The sequence below is a fragment of the Bison bison genome, unplaced genomic scaffold (genome assembly GCF_000754665.1).
Source record: "Bison bison bison isolate TAMUID 2011002044 unplaced genomic scaffold, Bison_UMD1.0 scf7180017864299, whole genome shotgun sequence".
NCBI lineage: Eukaryota > Metazoa > Chordata > Mammalia > Artiodactyla > Bovidae > Bison > Bison bison.
In genome coordinates, this window is record NW_011494871.1 from 4,198,127 (window position 1) to 4,210,627 (window position 12,501).

General features: G+C 42.3%; 1 protein-coding gene across 1 annotated transcript in view; it reads right to left on the reverse strand.

The window, feature by feature from the left end:
* Positions 1–969: 969 nt before the first annotated feature.
* LNX2 (ligand of numb-protein X 2) overlaps positions 970–12,501 on the reverse strand; it is a 40,060-nt gene continuing 28,528 nt past the window's right edge. The window contains exons 8-9 of the mRNA XM_010851216.1: positions 4,849–5,007; positions 970–3,171 (exon numbers count right to left, since the gene is read on the reverse strand). Coding sequence (XP_010849518.1) covers positions 3,036–3,171; positions 4,849–5,007 — 295 coding nt within the window. The 3' untranslated portion in view covers positions 970–3,035. The remainder of the gene's footprint in view (positions 3,172–4,848; positions 5,008–12,501) is intronic.

Sequence of the window (12,501 nt, forward strand, 5' to 3'; positions counted from 1 at the left end):
GTCTGGGGGGTGGCAAAGAGTCAGACACGACTGAGCGACTTCACTTCACATAGCAGTAGGATGCTTGGTCTACAGACTATAGGATTACAGGGCACCAGCGTGTTCAGAACGCCAAGGTGGTGATCAAAGACGGTGCTTAGAACTATGCGTAGAAGTAGGTGATCGGAGCCATAATAAATACCAACACAAAGGCCTGCTGAGAGTCATCACATGGAGGTTCATTCTCTCGAAAGTGGGGAGTGGAGATGAAAGTGGGCAGCATTCAAGCTATGCCTCCAAATATGGGACCATGTGAGCAGGCAGAGAAGGGACAGCATTACAGGGACACAGGAGGGAAGATGACCAGCGTGCGTGAGGGTGGGACCTGGGGCACCTACTGGAGTGATGGGAGTAAGTGTGGCTGCAGAGCCGTAGAAATCCTGACTGAGGTTGGACCAGAGGCCTCGGTTTGAGCTTACTAGGAAACTGGGAACCAACTTGCAACTAAAAATAACCTTTTTTTTTTTTTTTTAATGCAGGCAGTACCCAAAGTTCTACAAGGTCCCAGTGAGGACCGCCTGAGAGGTGCTGTGAGAGGAAGGGGTGAGGAGACCAGCGTCGCATCCAACAGAAATGCAAGGTTAGCCACCCTGGAGATTTACTTTCCTAGTAACCACATTCAAAAAATAACAAGTTGGTGAGGTTAATAACTTTATATTACACAATACATCCAGGGTATTAGCACTTCCGCACGTGGCACCTGCCACGTTTCTGGTGCTCAGTGGCCGCCATCCAGAGGTCTGGCACAGGCTGACAGCCCGACAGTCAGAAGGGAGCGAGTGGGCTCCACCTTCAGCAGTGACAATCAGAAGATGGATGTGTGGTCCCGAGGCATCGAGCTTGGGATGCTGTAGTGTGACACAATGCCACAAACAAAAGTAAGCACCACACGAGTCTGCACCTGCGGTGCAAGAAAAGACAGTGCTGCTCTTGTGGAAAGGATTTTTATTTCCATCCTAAATGATTATCACATTATTATTTAAACACATTTGAAAAATCCTGAAGTAATGTAAACTGAAGGCACAGAACAAATCAACACATTTAACTTGAGATGAGGGGATTTGAGTATTTTTTTTCGGTAACAATAAATTATGAACAAGTTTCCATCACCAAACATCATTCTGACCGAAAGCTCTGGTCTTTCATAGTAAAACCAAATTAGCTTAAGTTGACTTCAAGATTTCCACAGTAAAATAATATTGGAAAAAAGTCGCCCCTGGGTCCGCTGTAAGCCTTTTATTTATAACAAAGTGGTGGTCAGGATGTTTGCTGATGGACTGCCACTCGCCAAGGATGACACATTCTTTTAAAATGTTTTAAAAAATCGCAAAATGGGCTACAAAATTCTGTTTGGGGAACAGGGGAAAAAAAAAAACAAAAAACTTGTTCCATGTCAATTAGAGTAACAAGTAACAATACCAGACTGCTTCAGAAGCCAGTCACCATAGAATAGTAACACACTGCAAGGGGCATTCCACTCTATCTTGGTTAACTATTGACCTTAGAGTGTCATAACAGTCATTGTTGCCATTTCTTATTTAGTAAAGAGATATGTTTAAAAAAACAATTTAAAAACTAACTGGAATAATCTGTGACACGCTACAGAAATGATGCAATGGCTAGGTTTTAAAGTAACGTGGTCATGCTTCACAATATACTGTAGTGTTCTAAAATACATTCTCTGATCATTAACACCGTTTATTACAGAGGGCACTTGTAAATTAGCTCAGATTCTGAACTAGGTTTATAAATGAAACTTTTCAAGTATACATAATATCCATAAGGTAGAGACTTTCCTCTTATTCACTCCATGTGTTCTTCCAGGGGACAACTGTGATGATTAAAGGATAAACAAAATGGGCTGGTCAGTTTTCAAAAACATGTCAGAAAACATGAGACAGTCTAGTGATCAAGGACTGATTGAAAGGTTTTTTTTTAAAATCTGGAGTAGGTGGTTTCAGACATTAATATCTTCCAGACTTTTTCCTGAAACAAGTAAGTGTATAACATAAGTAAAGCAATAATGGGGGAAATTAAGGGCTTCTAAAACACTCAAGAGAATAAAATTTAAAAGGCCTATCTTCTACTTAGCTGTGATATATGAGTGTGCATTTAATAGCAATATGCCTTTATTTTTATCATCTAATTGCATAAATCACAAAAACATTCCCAGCCAAGTTTGCTGCTAGAAGTATAATACAAACTCTAGAAAATGATTTTTAGCAAAAACTGCTTCAAAATTTTCCTACATAACAAAACATTCCTTTGGAAATGAAATCTTTTAGACTGTCAAGTAAATGCAGCTTTTACCATCTCTAGCACTAAACTATAATTACCTCCCAAATTCTTTTTTCATTGGATAATATTATCTTTTATTCTGCAGTATTCTAATAATGGTACATTATTTTTAAAAAAATGCCTTTAGTAGTCTCAGACTTATGTCTTCATCTATGAGTACTGAGATGAAAGTAGATACAAAATAAGCCAGAAAAATGACCTTTTAAACAGTATCGTTTGAAATGTTGGCACAGATGAAAATGGGGAGCGGCTTTTCCACACTGAGCAGGCGGCCACTCACGGCACTGGCCACCCAAGTGACAGCCCACTTGGCCTGTCTCGGGCACATGAAACTCATTTTATGACTCAGTGACTGAAAACAGAGCTACTGGAAGCCACCTGAGGCAGCCGGCTGGCTCACAGTTTGGGCAGACTTCATTCTTTATTACAGCTCACATTCTGACAACTGAGAACCTGGATTCTGAAAATGTGACCCCACGAGGGTTAGGGGAAGACGGGTTCTGAGCTGAGAGAAATGTGACAAAACTCAGGGGAGGAGGCATTTAAATATTAATAACAAAAGGACAAGCCTAGTGGGTTTGGCCCTGTGTGTCCCAGCTGCGTCAGCAGGCCCTAACAGAAACTTGACAAAACCAAAGGGGTTTCTTTCCAAGACCTAAAAAAAAGGAAGCTGTTCGACTTAACACCAAATTCAAAATCTACACCAGGCTTCCAGGCCAACAGATGACGGTCAGCGTGACTTTGTTTCTCTGCTCCTTCAGCATGGGGACCAGTGCTGAGTGGCTCATGCCCACGGTCGACAGGCCGTTCACAGCCACGATCATGTCTCCACATCTGGACAACAACAGACAGAAAGAGTCAGTGTTTTCACGGTATCAGAAATGTTGTCCTGAGATTTGTTTGGCACACTTACCCATTAACTGTCGATGATCAGGCTATATGACTTGCTTTGAGAAATATCTGGGTGATTTTTAAGCCTATGTTGGCTTTCCCTTGTCAACACCCCCATGCCAGCCTCTCCTGTAACTGGTGGATGATTTCAAAGGAAAGCAGAGTAATTTTCACAGAAGCTTAAGCAATGTATAGTTAAGAGAATACATCTGCTGCCTCCTTTAAAAATATCACATGATACATTTGGAGGGGGCTGCTATTTTCATTGTTGATTTTTTACAGCCCATTCATTCGAGGCTTCAATTAAATGAGACCCACACCTCTTTCAGCCAAGGATGCTTACTGTCCTTCGGCTGAATTATCACAAATGGATGGTGAATCTGAAGGCCTTTCTATCTTTTATAATTTTTAGTCTTTATTTTGAATATGAATATGTTACTTTCTTGTGATCTAGTTCAACTTCTTTTAGGAAGTGGAAGTTAATTAGTCTAAAATTCACATGAGACCCAGACTGGTTGAACCCTTGGCTGAGAGAACGGTTATTTCATCCCCGCCTCCCGCTCTTTTCTCTGAAGTGATTTTTCCATCTCTACCAGGTGATAGTGGGGTCTGGAGCACACTGACCCTGATGCATTTTCCTCGATATTCTCGAGCTGTTGTTCTGTTTGCAAAATGTAAACTCCCCGATTTGTGCAGCACTCTGACTAGGATGTCAGCATCCACTTTTTAAGAACTGTTTCTTGCATCCAAAATTAGGTCCCAAGAACTTACAGTCACCTGTCTCCTCTGTCTGCATAATCTCTTGATGGAATGCCTCTTTCTTCTCATGGTGCCTGAGCTCTGAGAATGGCGGCACGGAGGCTGAGAGGGTACTTTTTGCCCAGTGGTGACAATGGCAGGGGCTGAATGGCCTAGACTCCTAGATTAATTGCTGTCAACGACTTCCAGCTATTTGACTATGGGCAGCTTTTTTAACCCGAATCCTCAGTGTCTTGCTTATAAAATAGTAACACCAGCAGCACCTACCTCGCGGGCCCATAGCCAGCACCTAGCACCGTGCCTGGCACGCACATCATCCATCAATACTGATGAAACCTCTACTACGAATGCAAGGCCCCACGCTGGCTGCCAGGAATCTAACACAAAATGCAACAAAATCCCTCCCACGTGGACTTGCATGAATTGAGCGTTATGTTGACATAAGTGCTGTAGAGAAAGTCACCTAATGACAGGACTGGACTCAGGTGCTCAGGGCAAGCTTCAGGTCACAATGTGTCCGCGTGACTCTGCGTTACTGTTAATCTCACAACAGGCACTGACCTGTGGTACCAAGATGCTTCAGTCTAGATCAGGCCTGGCAGATCTGTCTCTGTAAAGGCCCAGATGGTAGGTTACCATCCTGGGCTCTGTGAGTCACTGGTCTTGGGACTGGCCACTTGGCTCTGCCATCACATCTCAGAAGCAGCCCGGGGAGATAGGTAAACGAGGGAACGTGGGTATGTTCCAATAAAACTTTATTTACAAGGATGGACAACAGGCTGGACTTGGGAGCTGACCTTGGTCTAGACCGTGTCCATCACAGTAAATGCAAACCACATCATTAAGCACAATAAGACTCACTTTAATCTTCCGTCGTAATAAGCAGGGGTCCCCAGGACAATGGTTTTGATGAAAAAAGGCTGATTGGTGTGGTTCTCTTCGTATCCGCCGACGATACTAAAGCCCCAGCTTCCCAAGTAGCTTCTTCGTAAGACTATGTCATGGCAGCTATGAAGGGCACTGTCAACAAGAGACCAAGAAAAATTAGTGTGAGGGCTTTTTATAGCCTGTTCATCTTTGTTGTAACTCCACACCATGGTCCGTGCATCCATTACGGACGGGGAGCAACATACAACATGCTAGAACATGTGCTCTGGTTTCTTAGCTCAATGAGCAGCATTTAACAGAACACTGACACCAGTGGGCTGTCATCTGGGGCAACAGCTCTGCTGTCCCTGGTGGGTGGGGGCGGGGGCCCTTCCACTGTGTGTGCTGGCATGTACACACACCTGCTTATTTGCATTGTTTGATCTTCTGCAGAAGATTCAGAATAACGAAAACAACCTGTACTGTCCTAAAACATCAGGCCAACACATGGGACTCCTCTCTACTGGAAGCCTTTTTACACATTAACGACCAGAGATGTAGTAACACCACAAGCGTGGTGGGATCGCAAAGAGACAGACACAACTTAGTGACCAAACACCACCACAGTTGATTTATAATGTTGCTTTAGGTATACAGCTAAATATCCCTTGTTGCTATGTTTCCCCTTTGGTAACTGTAAGTTTATTTTTGAATGTCTGTGGGTCTGTCTTGTAAATAAGCTCATCTGTATCATTTTCTTTTTAGATTCCACATATTAGTGACATTATGTGATATTTCTCGTAGTCTGACTTCACTCATGATAATCTCTAGGTCCGTCCATGTTTCAGCAAGTGGCATTCTGTTCTTTTTGTATGGTGAGTAATATTCCACTGTACTGTGTACCACATTTCATTATCCGTTCCTCTGTAAGTGGACATTTAAGTTGCTTCCATGTCTTGGCTATCGTGAGAAGTGCTGTTGTCAACACAGGAGTGCATGTATCTTTCTGTATTATAGCTTTGTTTGGATATATCCCCCTAGTGGGATTGCTGGATCACATGGTAGCTGTTTTTAATTTCTTGAGGAACCTCCATACTATTCTCCATAGGGGTTGTAGCAGTTTATATTCTCCCCCCCACAGTGTAGGAACTTTCCTTCTCTCCACACACTCTCCAGCATTTATTAGTAGACTGTTTGATGCTGGTCATTCTGTGAGGTGGTACCTCACTGTATCTTTATTTGCATTTCTCTAATAATTAGTAATGTTGAACACCTTTTCATGTACCTACTGGCCACCTGTATTTCTTCTTTGGAGAAATGTCTATTTAGATCTTCTGCCCATTTTTTGATTGGGTTGTTCTTTGTTGCTGCTGTTTCAGTGTTTAAGCTGCTTATATCAATACATTTTAGAAATTAAACCTTTGTTGGTCACGTTTGCAAATATTTTCTCCCATTCTGTAGGTTGTCTTGTTTATGGCTTCCTTCGCTATCCAAAAGCTTGTAAATTTGATTAGGCCCCACTTATTTTTGTTTTTATTCCTATTGCCTTGGGAGACTGACCTAAAAAAAACATTGGTATGATTATGTCAAAGTGTGTTTTGCTTATGTTCTCTTCTGAGTTTTATGGTGTCCGGTTTTAAGTCTTCAAGCCATTTTGAGTTTGTTTTATGTCTGGTGAGTGGATGTGTTCTAACTTCACTGATCTGTATGCAGCTGTCCAGCCTTCCCAACAGTACTTGCTGAAGAGACTCTTCCTCATTGTACACTCTCACCCCCTTGGTCGGAGGTTACCTGGTTGTAGGTGTGCAGGTTTATTTCTGGGCTCTGTTCTGCTCCATGACCCATGTCTGTTTTCGTACCACTACCATGCTGTTTCGAGCACTGCAGCTTTGTAGTATTGTCTGATGTCTGAAGGACTATGCCTCCTGCCTTGTTATTTTTCTTCAGTATTGCTTTAGCAATTCTGGTATTTTATGGTTCTATATGAATTTTAGGATTATTTGTTCTAATCCTATGAAAAATGTCATGGGTAATTTGATAGGGATAGCATTAAATCTGTAGATTGCTTTGGGTAGTATGGCCACTTAAACACATTATTGACCAGAGACGTATTAATATGTCTTTTGTCACACAAAAGTATATTTGACCAGAGACATTTCAATATTCACTTACATAACAAATTGCCAGCCACAGGTGGTGGTGGTGGTGTTCAGCTGCCCAGCTGTGTCCGACTTTTGAGACCCATGGACTGCAGCACGCCAGGCCTCCCTGACCCTCACCATCTTCTGAAGTTTGCCCAAGTTCATGTCCGTTGCATTGGTGATGCCATGCAACCATCTCATCCTATGCCCTCTTTTCCTTCTGCCCTCAGTCTTTACCAGCATCAAGGGCTTTCCCTGGAATTACCTTGCTTTCTCTATGATCCAGCGAATTTGGCAATTTGTTTGGTTTTGGTATCAGAGTGATGGTGACCTCACAGAACGTCTTTGGGAGTGTTCCTTCCTCTTCAGGGTTTTGGAAGAGTTTGAGAAGGTATGGTTTAATTTCTTCTTTGTATATTTGGTGTGAAGCCATCTGGTCCTGGACTTTTGTTTGTAGGGAGTAGATGGGAGGAGAGTTGAGGGAGAACATATACATGCATATATATGGCTGAGTAACTTCGCTGTGCACCTGAAGCCATCACAGCATTCGCAATCGGCTATACACCAATATAAAGTAAAAAGTCTAAGACAGTAAAATTACAGATTCTATTTCACTTCTAGTAATCTAAAATTACCTATTTCTTCTTGATTCAATTTTGGTGGGCTGTATGTTTATAGAAACTTATCTGTTTCTTCTAGATTGTCAAATTTGTTGGTATTTAATTATTCATAGTTTTTTTGTATTTCTCTCATGTTTTTTTGTATTTCTGTGGCATTGGTTGTTATGTCTCCTTTTATATTTCTTATTTTGCTTATTTGGGTTCTCTCTTTTCTTCCTGGTGAGGCTGGCCAGAGATTTGTCAATCTTGTTTATCCTTTCAAAGAACCAGTTCTTGGTGTTGATTTTTTCCTGATTTTTTTAAAATCTCTATTTTATTTCCTCTCTGATCTTTTATTTCCTCCTTTCTGCTAACTTTAGGTTTTGTTTGTTCTTTTTCTAATCATTTCAAGTGGTAGGTTAGGTTATTTCAGATTTTTCTTGTTTTCTTGAGGAAGGTCTATATTGCTTTGAACTTCCCTATAATTTTGCTGCATTCCCAGATTTTGTATGACTGGCTTTCTCTATCATTTGTCAAGGTATTTTAAAAAACTTCCTCTTTGATTTCCTTGTTGACATTGATTTTTTAGTAGCGTGTTGTTTAGTTTCCATGTAATTGATTTTTCTTCTTTTCTGTGGTTAATTTCTAGTTTTGTACCATTGTGATCAGAAAAGATGCTTGATATAATTTCTATACTCTTAAATTTCTTGAGGCTTATTTTGTGCCCTTGTATGTGGTTAATTCCTAGAGAATGTGCCATGTGCATATGAAAAGAAAGTGTATTGTGGGTTTTTTTTAAATGTAATATCCTGAAAATAGAAATTAAGCCTGTTTTGTTGTATCATTTAGGATTTCTGTTGCCTTACTGATTTTCTGTCTAGAAGGTCTGTCCATTGACATCACTAGGGTATCAAAGTCTCCTACTATTATTGTATACCCATCATTTTCTCCCTTTATGTCTGCTGATATTTGTTTTCTGTATTTGGGTGCTCCTGTATTAGATGCATGTATGTTGATGAGTATAAAATCCTGTTCTTGTATTGATCCTTTTATCATTATATAGTGTCCGTCTATCTTTCTTTATAGCCTTTAAAGTCTATTTTGTCTGAGTACTACAGCCCCCACTTGCTTGTGATTTGTTGCATGAAATGTTTTTCCACCCCCTCACTTTTAATCTGTGTGTCCTCTGCCCTAAAGTGGGTCTCTTATAAGCAGTATATTATAGCCTCTTGTTTTTTTTTTAATCCAGCTGCCACTCTGTTTGACTAGAGCATTTAGTCCACTGATGTTAAAGGTAATTTACTAAGATATGTATTTTGTTGTTAAATTGATCACTCATGTCTGACTCTTTGCTACGCCATGGACTGCAACGCGCCAGGTTTCCTGTCCTTCACTATCTCCCGGAGTTTGCTCAAACTCATGTCCATTGAATCAGTGATGCTATCTAACCATCTTATCCTCTGTCATCACCTTCTCCTCCTGCATTCAATCTTTCCCAGCATCAGGGTCTTTTCCAGTGAGTCAGTTTTTTGCATCAGGTGGCCAAAGTATTGGAGTTTCGGATATGTTTAGTATTGCCGTATTCTTTAGTTTTTGCTTGTATGAGAAATCCTTTCTCTCCCTCTGTTCTAAATGATAATCTTCCTGGGGAGAGCATCCTGGGTGGTATAGTTTTCTCTTTTCAGGACTTTTGAATTTATCTTGCCACTACCTTGCCTGCTGCCATTCCTGCAGAAAAGTCAGTTGATAGCCTTGTGGGGCTTCCCTTGTAATCAACTTTTTCTCTTGCTGCCTTTAGGATCCAATCTTTAACTTCTGTCATTTGTATTATACTACGTCTTGGTGTAGGTCTGTTTGGGTTTAGATTGTTTGCAACCCTCTGTGATCCCTGAACCTGAGTATCTATTTCCTTCTTTAGGTTTGGGATATTTTCAGCCATAATTTCTTCAAATACATTTTGATTTCATTTTCTTTCTTCCCCTACCAGAGTCCCTACTATGAGTAGACTGGCACACTTTATATTACTCCATGGCACTCTTTATTGCTTTCACTCCATGCCCCCCTCCCCCCAACTTGGCTCTCTGCTGTCCTGACTGGGTGATTTCCATTATTCATTCTTCCAGGCCATTTATTCATTCTTCTGCATTATTCATTCTGCTATTCATTGCCTTCAGCTCAGCTTTTGTCTCTGCAAATGAGCTTTCTTATTTTTCTTGGTTTTTCTTTATATTTCTAGTTCATTTTTACTCTGCATTTCTGTCCATAGCCTTTCTTAATTCCTTCAATATTTTCATCATCTCCTTTTTAAAACTGGTGTCTATAAGACTGAAGAGGTCTTTCACTGTTTGTTCTTTCAGGGGAATTCGCTTGGCCTTTTAACGGGAAATGGTTCCTCTGCTTTATTTTACTTCTATTTCTCTCATTCTGAGTTTAGGAGAAACTGTGGTCTTGGGGGGCTATTTATATGAAGGGGCATCCCTGTGTCACTTGTGAAGGTTTAATATATTTGGTGCGAGGGCTGTCTTTAGCATGAATGCCTGCCGCCTCTCCTCAGTGTGTGCCGGTCAAGTCCCCTTGATGGGTGTGTACAGATGCAGTGGCTGGCCTGCTCCTGGAGTTTCTGGTGGCAGGGGTGGTTTGGGCGCACCCCCAGAGCACATGGTGGGTGTGGAGGCAGCTCGAGACCACTCTTGGAGTTCCAGGGGAGCAGCGATGGTGGTTTGTGGCTGTTTCTGGCATCTGGGCGGGTGGTGGCTCACATGATGGTGTCTTGTGACCACACCTGGAGTCCGAGAAGGAGATGGCAGCAACTGTGACCCTCCTGGTGTCTGGGCAGGCAGCAGTGGTGGCTCATGGCGGCTCCTGGATCCTGTGCAGGCTGTGTCCTGCCCTCTGTGAGTATGCATATGGGGAAAACGGCGGGTCCTGCCCCTCGCCTTGCACATCCCCAGACACTGGCACCTGGTCTCAAGGGTGGCCAGCCGTCCTCCGTGTACACCCTCTGTAGTTGCAGCAGATGCCCACCACTCCCCGGCTGTTTCTGCACAGCCAACCCCAGTCCTCTCCCGGGTCTCATTTCTGAAGCCCAAGATTCTCTTTGCCCTTTCAGCTCTCTGAAGTCGTCTGCCAGCATCCAGCAGGCACTCTGTAAGACTCATTCCATGTGCAGATGCATTTTTGATATGTTTGTGGGAGAAACTGAGCTTCAGGTCCTTCTACTCCACCATCTTGACCACTTATCTGTTTTTCGTTCTCAGGATTGCTCTATTTGAGGCCTTTGTGCTTCCATACGAATTTTAAAACTTTTTGTTCTAGTTCTGTGAAAAATGCCACTTATAGACATTGCATTGAATCTGTTTATTGCCTTGTACTATATTGTGTATTTCTCACCTAAAATCTTTGTTACTGTTCCTGGCACATCAGAAAATGCTCTGAACACAGGAAGAAGTGCTGACCCCAAAACTAGCCTGGGATAACAGAAAAGGGGAGCTACAAGTAGCAGGGGTGTTTCTTCAGGACTTCACTGGTCCTGTCCTGACCAGAGGCAGAGGTACCTGTGCGGAACTGCTCAGCGTGAGGGCGCAACTTCACACAAAGACTTTTGGGATGAGTGTTTATAATCAGTTAGGCTCCTTCTCAGGGCCAACATCTCACAACTTAGATGGCATGTCTGTAGGAATTGAAAAGCATTATAGCTATGTTGACTTTTTAATGGGCAGAAAGATCACTTTTGGTGCTTGAAATAAACCTATGAAGCAGTTAATCATCTCTGTTGTAAAAAAAAAAATCTTTCTCCACAAAAGCCCTATAGGTCCCTGTGACAGTAATTCTATTACAATTTTGGGCCTTCTTTTCCCCGTCTTATCCTTTTAACCAAGAGGACAAGTCAGCAAATTAAATTAACTAAGTTCAATAATGTTCTTACTTTTTTCTGTTATTCTTTATGTGAAAATACTTTATAAACCATACAGTACCATATAAATGCTATTAGTAATTTATTCCAAATGAAACCAGATGGCTCAGAAACTGGTACATTCTTACTACTTAAAGAATCAATCATTTTCACACTGGGTTAGAAGAATGTTCTGTCATAGTTCAATTTCAGTATTCTTCTCTACAGTAAGAATCTAAACTGAGCTGGAAAAGAAGATGATAATATAATGGGCATCCTCCCTGCCTCAGTACCAAACCACACAGCCATGGTCTGGAGGTCCCAAACGTCTCATGACCAGATACTAACCAGATGAAGAATGTCCTGGCTGGTCAGCTGGTCAAAAGCCATGACCTCTTTCTAACAGGGGTTAAGAGCACGTACTCGTGAACATCAGTGACTTGGCCTACAGTCTCTCTATGTCCAATAAAAACTCAGTTTTATATTCCTTTTAAGGAAGAGTTAAAAAGATTAAGAAAGGGCTTTTAGAACAGCTCTGGGACAGGAAGACACTTTGACCTGGTTTTCCCAGTGGAGACTACACCTGAGTCTCAGCATATGTCAGAGTGAAGGTAAAGGACAGTCTTCTGAGCAAGGAGAATGAACGCCCACTCTCACGGCAGCCCACGTGGGAGCCTCTAGTAGCACGTGTCAGCACCTCCCAGCAGTGTCAGAGTAAGGCTGGTAAAGGACAGTCTTCTCAGCAGGAGACCGAATGCCCACTCTCATGGTGGCCCACGTGGGAGCCTCTAGTAGCACGTGTCAGCACCTCCCAGCAGTGTCAGAGTAAGGCTGGTAAAGGACAGTCTTCTCAGCAGGAGACCGAATGCCCACTCTCATGGTGGCCCACGTGGGAGCCTCTAGTAGCACGTGTCAGCACCTCCCAGCAGTGTCAGAGTAAGGCTGGTAAAGGACAGTCTTCTCAGCAGGAGACCGAATGCCCACTCTCATGGTGGCCCACGTGGGAGCCTCTAGT